This window comes from Bombina bombina, chromosome 3 (genome assembly GCF_027579735.1).
Source record: "Bombina bombina isolate aBomBom1 chromosome 3, aBomBom1.pri, whole genome shotgun sequence".
NCBI classification, from domain to species: Eukaryota; Metazoa; Chordata; class Amphibia; order Anura; family Bombinatoridae; genus Bombina; species Bombina bombina.
Window position 1 is genome coordinate 945,663,972 of NC_069501.1, and position 19,238 is coordinate 945,683,209.

General features: G+C 42.4%; 1 protein-coding gene across 1 annotated transcript in view; it reads left to right on the forward strand.

The window, feature by feature from the left end:
• The first annotated feature begins 209 nt into the window (after window positions 1-209).
• Window positions 210-19,238, forward strand: part of DGKH (diacylglycerol kinase eta) — an 800,492-nt gene continuing 781,463 nt past the window's right edge. Inside the window, 1 exon segment of the mRNA XM_053705494.1 lies at window positions 210-479. Coding sequence (XP_053561469.1) covers window positions 210-479 — 270 coding nt within the window.

Genomic DNA, 19,238 nt, shown 5'->3' on the forward strand with positions numbered 1-19,238 from the left:
GGTATTGATTGGGAGGGGCTGTTATGGGGCTTACAGGCACGGTGTAGGCGGTAGTAAGAGGGAAATGGGTGGCATTGTTAGCGGTGGGTGTCTGGGTATTACTATGTTATTGTTCACTGTTGTGGGCGGTACTGAGAGGACTGTGGGCACTATGGGGTGGTATTGAGAGAGTTGTGGGCGGTAACAGCCCAGACCGGGGGCGGTGGAAGATGGCGGCCAGACGTGCCGCTGTGCCCGGCTCCCCTGCTCTGCCCCCGGTTGCTAGGAGAGGAGCTGGCGGCCTTTCTGACCCGGACTGGTTTGTTTTTCCCCGGCAGGAGTGTGACAAGATGTCTGGAGCCGGCATGATGAGGGACCCTCCCGCTGTAGCTGCCCAGGGGACCGCGGCTGGGGACGAATCATCTGACAGCGAGGGGGAACATGAGGGGCCGCAGAAACTGATCCGCAAAGTGTCCACTTCTGGACAGATCCGCAGCAAGGTAATCTGTGTTACTCACTCAGTATGTATTATGCTTTTCTTTTGTCCGCTAAGTTTCTCTGTGTTACCCCATAACTGTCAGGATGCATCTCATTGCCTCTCTTTAGATCGCAAACCTTTCAGATAGCTTAAGGGTTAAACTGACTAATTACATTAAATAGTTTAACATGCTACAAACTTGTAATTTCTTAGTAAAGCCATATGGTATGTAAAGCTTTGGTTTTTCCAAATCAAGCAAGGGGAAATCAGTCTACTTCTAAATTGTTCACGTTTTCACAAACTAAACCATGGAGCCCTTTAGCACATAAATACTGAGTGAATTCTAGACTCTAAAATTGCTCTCTCAGATCCATATTACCACCTTTACTGACTAAAAGGATTGCATATATTGTTATCCCCTTTATCTGTGTCATTAAAAACCAAGATAGAGTTTTATAGATGCGCACTTTCTCATTGAAAACCAGCATCCATATTTATAAATGTATTTATTGAAAAGCCAACTTTCAATTGTAAGTGCAAGGGATGCAATACTGTTTTAAGAGAGTTAGACTGGAAACAAATATTTTAATTGAAATAAATGTCAAATTTGAAATTCTAATGCAAATAGTTTTACAACAATTTTGCATCAGTTACTTTTGATAAGTGATCACTTAATCAGTGATAACTGTACAAAGTGCATGTGATTCACTGCTGATACAGAGGTAGGCCATGTGCACTTACAGCTTCTCACAGGCATGGTCAAGTGTCACATGACATCATCTAGCAGCTTACTTTGACATTATGTGTGAACACATTTCTAAAATCTCTGCAGCAGTAATAAGGAAAATGTAGTTATACTGCAAAACATGCTTCCAATTGACTTTGAAACCTTAATGTTGCTTTAAGTGCCTTTAATTCATGTGGATTCATCAAGTAATAAACATACCTTAAATAGTTATAAAGAGTCTAGTTAGAGTTTAGTTTGTTTAGAATTTTATATTCATATTAGAAAATGTTAAATGCTTTCTTAAATTTAAGAAAGTTTAATCGCATAGCTTCTTCTGTTGAATACATGTAACATGATGTGAAATCTGACTATATCTTTCAGAATGTATATAAAAAGGTAACGGGTAGGTTTGTAATTTATTGTGTCACTTAATGTATATTTTTTATGATTACATTTAATTTGAGTGTTCATTGCATTTGCATAATTTGATGTTTTACGTTTTCTTTTGCTTCCAAGCTGGCCTCTCCATTTATTTACTGGTTAGCTTGAATATAAGTTCAGTCCATGATAGGTCTCTGACAAGAAAACAACATGTGTACTATGTGCAACTTTGTTCTTCAGCAGTAGTGCAGATGATATTGAGCATTTTTACATACAGGTATAGAATGGTATGTTATAAGCAAATAAAGATGTGTGGGCCATGCTTATATTCAATTAGAAAGCTGGTGGGACGCACTCTTATTTCCATCTAAAGGAGAGGAGAGTCCATGGCTTCATTCATTACTTGTGGGAATTAAGAACCTGGCCACCAGGAGGAGGCAAAGACACCCCATCGAAAGGCTAAAATACCTCACCACTCCCCACATCCCCCAGTCATTCTTTGCCTTTCGTCACAGGAGGTGGTAGAGAGGTCCCGGAAAATCGGAGGTCTCTTATGAGGGGTTCTACCCTTTGCTATGGGACAGGATTTTAAGTAGCCCTTTTAGCTTCTCGGTTGAGGGCCTGGGTGAACGTTAGAGTCCGGAGATGCAGAGGGAGCTTCCCTTTGCGACACCATCCTGACTCATATTAACAGCTCCTACAGCAATCTGCGTTGACAAGTTTTGCAGATTGCGTTCTCTCAAGTCCATAGTGAAAAAGGGTGTGTGTACAAGCGCTAAGGTAATCCCCAAGCTGTATCCAAACAGAGATCCTAACCAACCTCCAAAAAATATGCACAAGTAGTAAGAAGTGAATACACCGCCAACAAGAGGCCAAGGGATAAATATATTCGCAGAGAGATAAAAGAGGATTATTTAATGAACCATGTTAAAAAGCATCAGTAATAAAAGACTATATATAAAAAATGTAAAAAGCACATATAAATAAAATTACAAATACAGGAATATCTTACAGAAGCGGCTCAAAGGGCCAAAGCTGATAATTACAATAAAAACAGAGGTAATAACAGGTGATCAGTGTGAGTGGTACACCAGAATAAGAGTGTATACTGATAAAACAGAATTAGCCTAAGTACAACTGTAGCAAGTGCATCAAGCAAAAAACTAATAAACAATAATACAAACAATAGTGTTCAAAATTAGTGTTACAAAAATAGTGTTCCAAAAAATAGAAAAATGCACTGCAGTGCAAAAAAAGGGGGGTAGCAAAATAATTGTATAGATACAATCAAATAGTGAGTGAGTGCAAATGGATATAAAAATGCTAGCTACTTAATCCAGTGAGGTTAAGATATAATTAAATAAAATACACAATATGCAATAACATAAAAAATAAAATACACAATATGCAATAACATAAAAAATAAAATATAAAATATAATCCAAAAAAGTGTTCAAAAAGTTGATCAACAAATGTTAGTGAAGAACAAAAATAAGTCAATCAAAACTAAAAAACGGAAAAAATGGGTGATGAAAAGCAAGGTGAAAGTGAGGAAATTGATTCCTTCCAATGTTAGTTACTTTAACAGATCCAAATTCCTGAGTGTGGTTGCTGAAGTAGCTGATTGGATCCTAGCACCTGTCAGCTGCTCCTATGGTATCCTAAAAAGTGTCCCTGTAAAAAAAAAAAGTGTCCCTGTACACTTTTTACAGGGACACTTTTTAGGATACCATAGGAGCAGCTGACAGGTGCTAGGATCCAATCAGCTACTTCAGCAACCACACTCAGGAATTTGGATCTGTTAAAGTAACTAACATTGGAAGGAATCAATTTCCTCACTTTCACCTTGCTTTTCATCACCCATTTTTTCCATTTTTTTGTTTTGATTGACTTATTTTTGTTCTTCACTAACATTTGTTGATCAACTTTTTGAACACTTTTTTGGATTATATTTTATATTTTATTTTTTATTTTTTATGTTATTGCATATTGTGTATTTTATTTAATTATATCTTAACCTCACTGGATTAAGTAGCTAGCATTTTTATATCCATTTGCACTCACTCACTATTTGATTGTATCTATACAATTATTTTGCTACCCCCCCTTTTTTTGCACTGCAGTGCATTTTTCTATTTTTTGGAACACTATTTTTGTAACACTATTGTTTGTATTATTGTTTATTAGTTTTTTGCTTGATGCACTTGCTACAGTTGTACTTAGGCTAATTCTGTTTTATCAGTATACACTCTTATTCTGGTGTACCACTCACACTGATCACCTGTTATTACCTCTGTTTTTATTGTAATTATCAGCTTTGGCCCTTTGAGCCGCTTCTGTAAGATATTCCTGTATTTGTAATTTTATTTATATGTGCTTTTTACATTTTTTATATATAGTCTTTTATTACTGATGCTTTTTAACATGGTTCATTAAATAATCCTCTTTTATCTCTCTGCGAGTATATTTATCCCTTGGCCTCTTGTTGGCGCTGTATTCACTTCTTACTACTTCTCTCAAGTCCATGTCAGGAGCGCAGCTATCACCTGTCACACTTGAAGGGCTGTGTTCCTGTTCCACGGCGTAGATTCTGGTAAGATTGTTTCATATTTTATATCATGACAACGCAGAAGACAGGGCTACAGTGTGGCACCTTTTATCTTTATAGAATCAAGGGTTAATATTCCTTTAATGGGATTATTGAACAGGTGGGTATGTACATGATATGTTTATTGTGTGATTGCTGTGTTATGTGCAAGGACGCGGCTCTGGCATTTTTTGTAGAACTGACAGGTTCTCTTCCGGGAGTTTTTGCATGGTCTTTTTTTGGCACAGAGTCATCCTGTGACCGGGTGAGGCCTCTTCAGTTCCGGTCTGATCTGCGACGGAGGAGACAAAGTGGCTTCTGCAGTCCGGGTCATAGGAGGTGGTGAGTGCCCCGGCCATTGGTGGTTATAAGGGTGCCTGTCTTATCTTTTTTCTAAAAGCTATGGAGGATTCTGACACGTTAGAGGGTACTCCCTCTTTGGCTAAGTCTTTTTACCTGTGTTTATTGTGAGGTTTTGGTAGACCAGCCTGCGCAACTGTGTTCCACATGCCTTGAGAAGACTACAACTTCCAAACATAAGAGAATGTCTAGCACTACTGAGCCGTCCACTTCTGAGGGGTCACCGTCCTGTGAGGTGCGTTCCCTAATGGCGTCCCCTATCCCACATGCAGTGCCCCATGGTTCGACTGTTACTCCTTCAGGGGAGATTGCTTGGCTGCCTGATTTTCCGGATCAGCTTGAAATGGCAGTCGCTAAGGTGATCCATGCTTTGCCGCGTTATAAGCGCAAGCTTAGAACTTTTCATAGAAGCCTGTCCCAGTATTTGTCTATGTCGGACGCCCTGGAGGGGTGGTATGATGACGAGGCCCATTCCGACATATCAGAAGGGGCCCTTTCGGGTCGGAGTCCGTGTCATTTAAACCTCCGGTGGAGGAGGAGCCCGGTTTTAGATTTAAGATGGAGAACTTGCGTTTCTTAGAAAAAAAAGTACTGGCTACTTTGGAGGTTCCGGAAACAAAGCTTCCATAAGAGCCATTCATTCGTATTAGATAAGGTCTACGAGGACAGGGTGGTCTCCCAGACTTTCCCGGTGCCCGTCAAGATGGCGAACAGTATAAAGAACGAGTGGGAGCAGTTAGGTTCTTCCTTTTCCCCCTCTTCTCATTTTAAGAAGCTTTTCCCCGTCCCGGAGGCCCAGCTGGAGATGTGGGGGACCATTCCCAAGGTGGATGGGGCCATCTCCACGCTCGCTAAGTGTACAACAATTCCTTTAGAGGGTAGTTCTTTTCTCAAGGAGCCTATGGATAAAAAGTTGGAAAACATGTTGCAAAAGATGTTTCAACACACAGGGTTTATGTTTCAACCAGCAGCGGCGGTTGCCGCTGTTTCTGGGGCTGCGTCATATTGGTGCAACGCCTTATTTGATATGATTGAGGGCGAACCCTCTTTCGAGGAGGTGCAGGAAAGGATTAAGGCCCTAAAGGTGGCCAATTCCTTCAAACGTGACGCTAATATGCAAATTATCCGCCTAAATGCTAAGGTATCAGGTTTTTCGGTTGTAGCACGCAGGACTCTGTGGCTAAAATCGTGGTCGGTGGACATGACCTTTAAGATGAGGCTGCTGTCTTTGCCTTTTTAAGGGCAAGATCCTGTTCGGTCCAGGTCTGGACTCATATCCACGGTTACAGGAGGCAAGGGTGCCTTCCTTCCCCAGGCTAAGAAGGCAAAACCTAAGGGTTCTAATTTTCGTCCCTTTTGTGGGGATAAGGAGCAACGCCAACAGCCCTCAGCGAAAGCGGACCACCAAAGGGTGCCTGGAAGCCTGCCCAAGCCTGGAACAAGTCTAAGCAGAACAAGAAGCCCGCCGAGACTAAGTCTGCATGAAGGGGCGGCCCCCGACTGGTCTGCGGACCGAGTGGGGGGCAGATTGTGTCTCTATTCTTAGACGACTGGTTGCGGGATGTCTAGGACCCCTGGGTTCTGGAGGTAGTCGCCCAGGGTTACAGGATAGGGTTCAAGTCCTCTCCGCCCAGGGGCAGATTCCTTATGTCAAACCTGTCTTAAAGGCCGGAAAAAAGAGAGGCCTTTCTGGGTTGTCTGCGGGATCTCTCCCCTCTAAGGGTTATCATAACAGTACTCCATGCAGAAAGGGGTCTAGGGTATTACTCCAATTTATTCGTGTTCCCAAAGAAGGAGGGCACGTTAAGCCTGATTCTGGACCTCAAATTTTTAAACAAGTTCCTGTCCGTTCCATCGTTCAAAATGGAAATGATCAGATCCATTCTGCCCCTAGTACAAGAGGGGCATCTAATGACCTCTATAGACTTGAAGGATGGCTACCTTCATGTTCCAATTCACAGGGACCATTACAGGTTCCTCAGGTTTGCTTTTCTGGATCAGCATTTCCAGTTTGTGGCTCTCCCCTTCGGTCTGGCAACGGCCCCAAGAGTCTTTACAAAGGTCCTGGGGGCCCTTCTAGCAGAAGCTAGATCCCAGGGCATTGCGGTGGCGCCCTACCTGGACGACATCCTGGTTCAGGCACCGTCATTCCATCTGGCAGAGGCCCACACCAGGGTCCTGCTGCAGTTACTTCAATCTCATGGTTGGAAGGTCAACCTCCAGAAGAGTTCTCTGGTTCCCAGTACCAGGGTGGAGTTCTTGGGCATGATCATAGACTCTGTGTCCTTGAAGATCTTTCTCATGGACAAGTGACGCACAAAGATGGCGTCTACCTGTCTTGCCCTTCAGTCTACAGTCCTGAAGGGCATGATTCGGCTCATGGTCTCCAGCATGGACATCATTCCATTCGCCAGGTTTCATCTCAGACCTCTTCAATTGTGCATGTTGAGACAGTGGAATGGCGATCATTTCGATCTGTCACAGCTGATATCCATGGATGCGCGGACTCGGATTTCCCTCTCCTGGTGGATCCGCCCAGATCACCTCTCCATGGGCACATCCTTCCTGAGACCGTCCTGGGAGATTGTGACCACGGACGCGAGTCTGACGGGATGGGGAGCTGTTTAGAGTGCCAGGATGGCACAGGGGAAGTGGTCTCACTTAGAGTCTCTTCTTCCAATAAATATTCTGGAGCTTTGAGCGATATTCAATGCTCTGATGGCAGGGCCTCGCCTGGGGGATTCCAGCTTTAATAGCTCCCAGTTGGACAATATTACCTCGGTTGTTTACATCAACCACCAAGGGGGCACGAGGAGCTACCTGTCAATGAGGGTGGTGTCTCAAATCCTGGAGTGGGCGGAGGCCCACAACTGTTTGCTTTCTGCGATTCACATCCCGGGTGTGGACAACTGGGAAGCAGATTTTCTCATCAAGCAGACTTTTCATCCGGGGGAATGGTCTCTTCACCCCAAAGTGTTTGCTGAGATCTATCGCAGATGGGGGACACCGGAGACGGATCTCATGTCGTCAAGGTTGAATTGCAAGCTTCCCCGATACGGATAGAGGTTGAGGGTCTCCCAGGCGGAGCTGATAGATGCATTAGCGATTTCTTGGGGGTTCGGTCTAGTATACATATTTCCCCAGTTACCGCTTCTTCCTCGTGTAGTGGCTCGTATAAAACGGGTGAGAGTGTCCTCCATTCTGATTGCTCCCTCGTGGCCAAGGAGGACGGGATTTGTGGATCTGGTCGGGATGTCATTCTCTCCGCCGGGCAGGTTACCATGTCGCAGGGATCTGCTAGAGCAGGGTCCTTTTCAGCATCAAAATCTAGATTCTCTGAGGCTGACTGCATGGAGATTGAACGCTTAGTCTTGGCAAAAAGGTTTTTTTCTGAGAATGTGATTGACACACTAGTTCAGGCAAGAAAGCCGGTCATTCGACACATCTATCATAAGGTGTGGAGAACTTACTTGTCCTGGTGTGAGAGTCATGGCTACCCTTTGCACAAAGTGAGGGTATCCAGGATTTTGTCCTTTCTCCAAAAGGGTGTGGAGGAGGGTCTTGCCGCTAGTTCCCTAAAAGGACACATTTCGGCTTTATCTGTTCTGTTGCATAGGAGACTCGTGGATCTCCCTGACATCCAATCTTTAGTTCAGGCTCTGTCTCGAATCAGGCCTGTTTTTAGGCAGGCTGCTCCACCTTGGAGTTTAAACTTTGTTCTTAAGGTCTTACAGATGGTTCCGTTTGAGCCTATGCATTCTCTTGACATAAAGGATTTTTCTTGGAAGGTTCTCTTTCTGTTGGCCATTGCATCAGCACGCAGAGTCTCTGAGCTGGCGGTCTTGCAATATGACCCCCTTTATCTGGTGTTTCATGTGGATAAGGCTGTTCTTCGCACAGGCTTGGGGTTTCTCCCGAAGGTGGTGTCTAATTGTAACATCAATCAGGAGATAGTTGTTCCTTCTTTATGTCCTAACCCTTCTTCTCCTAAGGAAAGGTTACTTCATAATCTGGATGTGGTTCGTGCTTTGAAATTCTATCCTCAGGCCACGGAGGATTTCAGACAATCTAAATCTCTTTTTGTTATATATTTAGGGAAGCGCAGGGTTCAGAGGGATTCTGCTGCTACTTTGTCTTTTGAGCTTGATCCACTTGGCCTATGCGACAGTGGGACATAAGCCTCCTAAAAGGATTATGGCTCATTCCACTAGAGCGGTAGCTTCATCCTGGGCTTTCAAAAATTAGGCTTCTATGGAACAGATTTGCAAGGCAGCTACCTGGTCATCCTTGCATACCTTCACTAAGTTTTACAAATTTGACGTTTTTGCTTCTGTTTTTGGGAGAAAGGTTCTACAGGCTGTGGTGCCCTTAGATTAAGGGTCCGCCTTTTACCCTCCCGGTTTCATTCAGTATCCTCTTAAAGCTTGGGTATATGTTCCCACAAGTAATGAATGAAGCCGTGCACTCTCCTCCCCTTTAGATGGAAAACATAAATTATGCTTACCTGATAATTTTATTTCCATTGTGGGGAGGAGAGTCCACGCCTCCCCCTGTATCTCTGATGGGCGGACCTAAATTTAGTATTTTCTTCTGGCACCATTTATACCCTGATATTTCTCCTACTGTTCCTTGTTCCCTTGGCAGAATGACTGGGGGATGAGGGGAGTGGGGGAGGTATTTAAGGCTTTTGGCTCGGGTGTCTTTGCCTCCTCCTGGTGGCCAGGTTCTTAATTCCCACAAGTAATGAATGAAGTTGTGGACTCTCCTCCCCACGATGGAAATAAAATTATCAGGCATAATCAAGCATAATTTTATGTTTTCCCCCAGGGTGAAACATTTTATATTGCAAAGTGTTTTATGGCCCTTTTTAAATTGTGTTTTGTTTTCATGCTGTTGATGGTGTGCTCATTTTTAGAGGTGTCCTTATTGGTTAATGCATAGGCAATCATTGAGTACAGAAAAGCATTCCTTTTTATTTAATAAAAAAAAATTGCTGTATTGATTTCTGTGATGAATGCATTATTATCTATATATCTATCTATCTAATCTTTCTTTCTTTCTTTCTCTCTCTCTCTCTCTCTCTCTCTCTCTCTCTCTCTCTCTCTCTCTCTCTCTCTCTCTCTCTCTCTCTCTCTCTCTCTCTCTCCCCCCCCCCCTCTTTTGCGCTCTCTCTCTCTCCCCCCTCTTTTGCGCTCTCTCTCTCTCTCTCCTCTCTTTTGCGCTCTCGCGCTCTCTCTCCTCTCTTTTGCGCTCTCTCTCTCTCTCCTCTCTTTTGCGCTCTCGCGCTCTCTCTCCTCTCTTTTGCGCTCTCTCTCGCTCTCCTCTCTTTTGCGCTCTCTCTCTCTCCTCTCTTTTGCGCTCTCTCCCCTCTCTTTTGCGCTCTCTCTTTCCCCTCTCTTTTGCGCTCTCTCTTTCCCCTCTCTTTTGCGCTCTCTCTTTCCCCTCTCTTTTGCGCTCTCTCTCCCCTCTCTCTCTCTCTCTCTCTCTCTCTCTCTCTCTCTCTCTCTCTCTCTCCTCTCTTTTGCTCTCTCTCCTCTCTTTTGCTCTCTCACCTCTCTTTTGCTCTCTCACCTCTCTTTTGCTCTCTCACCTCTCTTTTGCTCTCTCACCTCTCTTTTGCTCTCTCACCTCTCTTTTGCTCTCTCTCCTCTCTTTTGCTCTCTCACCTCTCTTTTGCTCTCTCTCTCTCTCTCTCTCTCTCTCTCTCTCTCCTCTCTCTCTCTCTCTCTCTCTCTCTCTCTCTCTCTCTCTCTCTCTCTCTCTCTCTCTCTTTCTCTCTCTCTCTCTCTTTTTCTCTCTCTCTCTCTCTTTTGCTCTCTCTCTCCTCTCTTTTGCTCTCTCTCTCTCCTCTCTTTTGCGCTCTCTCTCCTCTCTTTTGTGCTCTCTCTCCTCTCTTTTGCTCTCTCTCCTCTCTTTTGCTCTCTCTCTCTCTCCTCTTTTGCGCTCTCCTCTCTTTTTTGCTCTCTCTCTCTCTCTCTCTCTCTCTCTCTCCCCTCACTTTTGCTCTCTCTCTCTTTTTCTCTCTTTTCTTTCATGTAATTAGCAAGAGTCCATGAGCTAGTGACGTATGGGATATACATTCCTACCAGGAGGGGCAAAGTTTCCCAAACCTTAAAATGCCTATAAATACACCCCTCACCACACCCACAATTCAGTTTTACAAACTTTGCCTCCCGTGGAGGTGGTGAAGTAAGTTTGTGCTAGATTCTACGTTGATATGCGCTTCGCAGCAGGCTGGAGCCCGGTTTTCCTCTCAGAGTGCAGTGAATGTCAGAGGGATCTGAAGAGAGTATTGCCTATTTGAATTCAATGGTCTCCTTCTACAGGATCTATTTCATAGGTTCTCTGTTATCGGTCGGAAAGATTCATCTCTTACCTCCCTTTTCAGATCGACGATATACTCTTATATACCATTACCTCTACTGATTCTCGTTTCAGTACTGGTTTGGCTATCTACTATATGTAGATGAGTGTCCTGGGGTAAGTAAATCTTATTTTTTGTGACACTCTAAGCTATGGTTGGGCACTTTATTTATATAGTTCTAAATATATGTCTTTAAACTTATATTTGCCATGATTTAGGATGATCAATATTCCTTATTTCAGACAGTCAGTTTCATTATTTGGGATAATGCATATGAATAATCAATTTTTTTCTTACCTTAAAATTGTTTCAATTGACTTATTTTCCATGTGGGCTGTTAGGCTTGCGGGGGCTGAAAATGCTTCAATTTATTGCGTCATTCTTGGCGCTGACTTTTTTGGCGCAAAAATTTTTTTTTGTCATTTCCGGCGTCATACTTGTCGCCGGAAGTTGTTCGTGATTGCGTCATTTTTTGGACGTTTTTGCGCCAAAAATGTCGGCATCACCGGATGTGGCGTCATTCTTGGCGCCAAACAATTTTAGGCGCCAATAATGTGGGCGTCTTTCATGTCTCCACCTTTTTTTCACATTATTTCAGTCTCATTTTTTCATTGCTTCTGGTTGCTAGAGGCTTGTTCATTGGCATTTTTTCCCATTCCTGAAACTGTCATTTAAGGAATTTGATAATTTTGCTTTATATGTTGTTTTTTTCTATTACATATTGCAAGATTTTCCATAAAACTATTCCTGGATCAGAACATACTGAGGGATTCCTGTTGACTGGGATAAGTCCTACCAAAGCTAAGTTCATTTATTTTAAATGTTATGAATGTTTATCTTTAGCTATGGTTTGTAATAAGTTATCATGATAAACTTTTACATGCAGAATCCATTAGTATTTATGCTTTATGTATTGCTATTCTTTTTACATCTTATGTACAAGATATACTTAGAAAATCTATAAGAATATTTTTCTGATTCTATGTTAAAGGCTTTGTCTGACTTTGCACCTTCTATTAAAATTTTTAGGTCTTTTTCAAACTTCTTTTTTAATTGATGAAGTTTCAAATGACCAACAACATACTGAATTATCCTTCTCTGATGATGTTTTTTCTCATTCAGAATTTTCTTCATCAGATATTGACACTAACAAATCTATTTTTTTATTTTTTATTAGAGTACATTTGTTTTTTTGTTGAAAAGGTGTTGATTATTTTAGATATTGAGGTAACTAGTTCTTTTTCAAGACTAGCTAACATGTTATTTCTGCTTATTTTATCTTCTGTATTTTCAGAGATTTTTTTCCAGTTCTTCATATTAGGGAATGGAATAGGCTGAGAATTTTCTTCCTTCTTCAAAGGTTTTAAATTATATTCTTTGCCGGCAGTTAATTTCAATTTTGAGGGTTCTCCAATTTAATGGGGCTATCTCTACTTCTGCTAAATATGCTATTGTTTCTATAGCAAAATAGTATTTATTTTCCTTTTAGATGGTTGTATCTTATTTAAGGAAAATGATTTATTTTCAGGTACTTTTCTTGGACCTGTGATTTATTTGGATGATGTTGCATTTGCTTCATTTTTCTGTTTACTTTAAGTTCAAGTATCAGATTATATTTTTAGCATTGTTAAGGGACAAAGTCTACTGCTCATTTGAGGTTCAGACTGGGTGCTGTTGCATTTGTCTTGTTGTCTTGCATTTATTTATGCAAGTCTGGTGTGTTGACTGGTCCTTTAACTGGATTAACATTCTAATAATTTCATTTGTATCTTCATTTTATTGAAATATTTTCACAAATGAGATTTAATCTATGTCTTTAGCTGTTTTTAGCTAGAAGAATTTTGTGATTTCTAAAAATCCTTATTTCTTTTTTTCCAAGATAATCAATTATTTGGTTCATATTAGATTCAATTCTTAACTGTTACTCTGGGCTTCAAGATTGAGTTCTAAGACTAAATCTTTAAGCTTATTTTAGTTTGGTTGTTCTTACTAAGGAACAAAATTCTAATTCTTACCCAAGTAACATGTTTTTTAATTGGGAGTTTTTTAGTTCAAAATCAGCTCCTTAAATTTGCATGTATGTGCCGTATTCCAGCTTGGCTGCTAAGGGGCAGGTTAAATTTTTTTTTAAATTTTGTTTGGTTCTATTCGGTCCAAATTTCTTAGATTTTGGGTACAGAATAAATTTTAGAGTAAAACCGTCTATGAGAAGTCTTTTTCTCTCTATTATATTCCAGATATTCCAGTAAGGCTAACACTTTCCTAGTGCGGCTGATCACCTGTTGGGGCTCAAGCACTGCTCAGATCTGGAATCTTCTGGGGTATTTATTCCAGTTCCATTTTTAGGAACTGGGTTTTGGGGTTTTATTCAAAACTATTCATTGTTTCAAAGATAGAAAATCTTTTTATTATGTAAATGTACCATCTTTTAGATTGGTATTTATATGGTCTATTCTGCCTTTTTTTGGTCAGTGATAGCATTATTTGTTTTCATTCAGATTATTTTTATTTTCTGAGACTACGGAATCTCATATGATTCAACTTTGTTTTTTCAAGGACATGGTTAGAGGATCTTTTTATCAAAAGCTCTTGATTCCTCACACAAGGGTCACCTTTTTTTGGGTTTCCAGATTGATTGTGTCTCTGTCTTTGTCTCTAACAGACAAATGACATTTTTATTGGGTTCCGTCTGTCGGTACCTTCAGTCTCTATTATTTCCTTCAGTTGCTATATATGCATGGAAATTTAGGTCTTATGGCTGCAGCATTGGATTCAATTCCCTTTGCTCATTTTCATAGAAAACCTTTCCAGTTTTTTATGCTGAATATTGGTGCAGGAATTCTAGGATTTCACTTTTTAAATCTTAGAATTCTATGTTTATCTATCTTTGATTCGGTGGTTAAGATCCCCATCATTTAATTCTACAGGTCTCTTCGATTCTTTCAACCTGGACCATGATCTCTACAGATGCGAGTCTTTTAGGTTGGGAGGCTGTCTGAGGTTCTCTGTCAGCACAAGGAGTTTGGAAATCTCAGGAGGCGAGATTACCATTTGATATTTGGAACTCCGTGCATTCCAGAGTTCTTCAGTTGGTTTCTTTTGAAGAAGAGACGTTTATTGTTTTTTTCAGACAATATCACATCTGTGGTGTATGTCAATCATCAGGGTGGGACTATCAGTCCTTAGACTGTGACAAAAGTATCTCGGATATTTGCTTGGGCTAAATCCAGCTCCTATCTAAATTCTGTGGTCCTTTTCCCAGGTATAGACATTTGGGAAGCGGATTATCTCTGTTAATTAAGCTTTACATCCGGGAGAGTGGTCTTTTTACCCAGATATGTTTTTCAATTTTTCAGATGTGAGGGCTTCCAGAAATAGATCTGTTGGCATCTCGTCTTAAAATGGAACTTCCCAGGGGCCTATTTCAGGTCCGGGGATCCTCAGGCGGAAGTAGCGTATGCAATGACACTTCCTTGGAATTATCATTCTGCCTATATCTTCCGACTCTAGTTCGTCAAAATTCTAATGGAGCGTTCGTTTGTACTGCTGGTGGTTCCAGCATGGCCTCTCAGGTTTTGGTATGCGGATCTCATTCGGATGGCCAGTTGCCAACCTTGGACACTTCCGTTAAGACCAGACCTTCTATCTCAAGGCCCATTTTTTCCATCAGGATCTCAAATCATTCAATTTGAAGGTATGGAGTTTGGAAGACTTACATTTCTTGGTGTTTTTCTTTTGGCATTCTTTTAGAATTCCTAGAATATTACAATTTTTCAGGTTGGTTTAAATATTCATTGTTTTGTACAAGCTTTGGTTTGTATCAAGCCTGTCATTAAGTCAATCTCTCCTCCTTGGAGTCTCAATTTGGTACTGAGGGCTTTACAGGCTCCTCCGTTTGAACCTTTGCATTATATGGACATTAAATTACTTTCTTGGAAAGTATTGTTCCTTTCTCCAACATAGGTGTGTCCGGTCCACGGCGTCATCCTTACTTGTGGGATATTCTCTTCCCCAACAGGAAATGGCAAAGAGCCCAGCAAAGCTGGTCACATGATCCCTCCTAGGCTCCGCCTACCCCAGTCATTCTCTTTGCCGTTGTACAGGCAACATCTCCACGGAGATGGCTTAGAGTTTTTTAGTGTTTAACTGTAGTTTTTATTATTCAATCAAGAGTTTGTTATTTTAAAATAGTGCTGGTATGTACTATTTACTCAGAAACAGAAAAGAGATGAAGATTTCTGTTTGTATGAGGAAAATGATTTTAGCACCGTAACTAAAATCCATGGCTGTTCCACACAGGACTGTTGAGAGCAATTAACTTCAGTTGGGGGAACAGTGTGCAGTCTCTTACTGCTTGAGGTATGACACATTCTAACAAGACGATGTAATGCTGGAAGCTGTCATTTTCCCTATGGGATCCGGTAAGCCATGTTTATTAAGATAGTAAATAAGGGCTTCACAAGGGCTTATTAAGACTGTAGACTTTTTCTGGGCTAAATCGATTCATTATTAACACATATTTAGCCTTGAGGAATCATTTATTCTGGGTATTTTGATATGATTATATCGGCAGGCACTGTTTTAGACACCTTATTCTTTAGGGGCTTTCCCTAATCATAGTCAGAGCCTCATTTTCGCGCCGGTATGGCGCACTTGTTTTTGAGGACAGCATGGCATGCAGCTGCATGTGTGTGGAGCTCTGATACATAGAAAAGTCTTTCTGAAGACATCATTTGGTATCGTATTCCCCTTTGGGCTTGGTTGGGTCTCAGCAAAGCAGATTCCAGGGACTGTAAAGGGGTTAAATATAAAAACGGCTCCGGTTCCGTTATTTTAAGGGTTAAAGCTTCCAAATTTGGTGTGCAATACTTTTAAGGCTTTAAGACACTGTGGTGAAATTTTGGTGAATTTTGAACAATTCCTTCATACTTTTTCGCAATTGCAGTAATAAAGTGTGTTTAGTTTAAAATTTAAAGTGACAGTAACGGTTTTATTTTAAAACGTTTTTTGTGCTTTGTTATCAAGTTTATGCCTGTTTAACATGTCTGAACTACCAGATAGATTGTGTTCTGACTGTGGGGAAACCAAGGTTCCTTCTCATTTAACTATATGTATTTTATGTCATAAAAAAAATTTAGTAAAAATGATGCCCAAGATGATTCCTCAAGTGAGGGGAGTAAGCATGGTACTGCATCATCCCCTCCTTCGTCTACACCAGTCTTGCCCATACAGGAGGCCCCTAGTACATCTAGTGCGCCAATACTCCTTACTATGCAACATTTAACGGCTGTAATGGATAATTCTATCAAAAACATTTTAGCCAATATGCCCACTTATCAGCGAAAGCGCGACTGCTCTGTTTTAGAAAATTCTGTAGAGCATGAGAACGCTGATGATATGGTTTCTGAAGGGCCCCTACACCAGTCTGAGGGGGCCAGGGAGGTTTTGTCTGAGGGAGAAATTTCAGATTCAGGAAACATTTCTCAACAAGCTGAACCTGATGTGATTACTTTTAAATTTAAGTTGGAACATCTCCGCGCTCTGCTTAAGGAGGTGTTATCCAATTTGGATGATTGTGATTATCTGGTCATTCCAGAACCACTATGTAAAATGGAAAAGTTCTTAGAGGCCCCGGGGCCCCCCGAAGCTTTTCCTATATCCAAGCGGGTGGCGTACATTGTTAGAAAGAATGGGACAGGCCCGGTATACCTTTAGTACCTCCCCCCATATTTATAAAATTGTTTTCCTATAGTCGACCCCAGAAAGGACTGATGGCAGACAGTCCCCAAGGTCGAGGGGGCGGTTTCTACTCTACACAAGCGCGCCACTATACCCATAGAAGATAGTTGTGCTTTCCAAGATCCTATGGATAAAAAATTAGAAGGTCTGCTAAAGATGTTTGTTCAGCAAGGTTCCCTTCTACAACCAATTGCATGCATTGTCCCTGTCACTGCAGCCGCGTGTTTCTAGTTTGATGAGCTAGGAAAGGCGATTATTAGTAATTCTTCTTCTTATGAGGAGATTATGGACAGAATTCGTGCTCTTAAATTGGCTAATTCTTTCACCCTAGACGCCACCTTGCAATTGGCTAGGTTAGCGGCGAAAAAATTCTGGGTTTGCTATTGTGGCGCAGAGCGCTTTGGTTAAAATCTTGGGCAGCGGATGCGTCTTCCAAGAACAAATTGCTTGACATTCCTTTCAAGGGGAAAACACTCTTTGGCCCTGACTTGAAAGAGATTATCTCTGATATCACTGGGGGCAAGGGCCACGCCCTTCCTCAGGATAGGTCTTTTCAAGACCAAAAATAAACCTAAGTTTCGTCCCTTTCGCAGAAACGGATCAGCCCCAAGGGCTACGTCCTCTAAGCAGGAAGGTAATACTTCTCAAGCCAATCCAGCCTGGAGACCTATGCAAGGCTGGAACAAAGGAAAGCAGGCCAGGAAACCTGCCACTGCTACCAAGACAGCATGAAATGCGGGCCCCCGATCCGGGACCGGATCTGGTGGGGGGCAGACTCTCTCTCTTCGCTCAGGCTTGGGCAAGAGATGTTCTGGATCCTTGGGCGCTAGAAATAGTCTCCCAAGGTTATTCTCTGGAGTTCAAGGGGCTTCCTCCAAGGGGGAGGTTCCACAGGTCTCAGTTGTCTTCAGACCACATAAGAAGACAGGCATTCTTACATTGGGTAGAAGACCTGCTAAAAATGGGAGTGATTCATCCTGTTCCATTAGGAGAACAAGGGATGGGGTTCTACTCCAATCTGTTCATAGTTCCCAAAAAAGAGGGAACGTTCAGACCAATCTTAGATCTCAAGATCTTGAACAAGTTTCTCAAGGTTCCATCGTTCAAGATGGAAACCATTCGAACACTTCTTCCTTCCATCCAGGAAGGTCAATTTATGACCAAGGTGGATTTCAAGGATGCGTATCTACATATTCCTATCCACAAGGAACATCATCGGTTCCTAAGGTTTGCATTCCTGGACAAGCATTTCCAGTTCGTGGCGTTTTCTTTCGGATTAGCCACTGCTCCTAGGATTTTCTCATAGGTACTAGGGTCCCTTCTGGCGGTGCTAAGACCAAGGGGCATTGCTGTAGTACCTTACTTGGACGACATTCTGATTCGAGCGTCGTCCCTTCCTCAAGTAAAGGCTCACACGGACATTGTCCTGGCCTTTCTCAGATCTCACGGATGGAAAGTGAACGTGGAAAAGAGTTCTCTATCTCCGTCAACGAGGGTTCCCTTCTTGGGAACTATAATAGACTCCTTAGAAATGAGGATTTTTCTGACAGAAGCCAGAAAAACAAAACTTCTAGACTCTTGTCGGATACTTCATTCCGTTCCTCTTCCTTCCATAGCGCAGTGCATGGAAGTGATAGGTTTGATGGTAGCGGCAATGGACATAGTTCCTTTTGTGCGCATTCATCTAAGACCATTACAACTGTTCATGCTCAGTCAGTGGAATGGGGACTATTCAGACTTGTCTCCGAAGATACAAGTAAATCAGAGGACCAGAGACTCATTCCGTTGGTGGCTGTCCCTGGACAACCTGTCACAAGGGATGACCTTCCGCAGACCAGAGTGGGTCATTGTCACGACCGATGCCAGTCTGATGGGCTGGGGCGCGGTCTGGAGATCCCTGAAAGCTCAGGGTCTTTGGTCTCGGGTAGAATCTCTTCTACCGATAAATATTCTGGAACTGAGAGCGATATTCAATGCTCTCAAAGCTTGGCCTCAGCTAGCGAGGGCCAAGTTCATACATCAACCATCAGGGGGGAACAAGGAGTTCCCTAGCGATGGAAGAAGTGACCAAAATCATTCTATGGGCGGAGTCTCACTCCTGCCACCTGTCTGCTATCCACATCCCAGGAGTGGAAAATTGGGAAGCGGATTTTCTGAGTCGTCAGACATTGCATCCGGGGGAGTGGGAACTCCATCCGGAAATCTTTGCCCAAGTCACTCAACCGTGGGGCATTCCAGACATGGATCTGATGGCCTCTCGTCAGAACTTCAGAGTTCCTTACTACGGGTACAGATCCAGGGATCCCAAGGCGGCAAGTAGCACCTTGGACCTTCAAACTAGCTTATGTGTTCCCGCCGTTTCCTCTCATCCCCAGGCTGGTAGCCAGGATCAATCAGGAGAGGGCGTCGGTGATTTTGATAGCTCCTGCGTGGCCACGCAGGACTTGGTATGCAGATCTGGTGAATATGTCATCGGCTCCACCATGGAAGCTACCTTTGAGACGAGACCTTCTTGTTCTAGGTCCGTTCGACCCACTCCAGCTGACTGTTTGGAGATTGAACGCTTGATCTTATCAAAGCGAGGGTTCTCAGATTCTGTTATTAATACTCTTGTTCAGGCCTG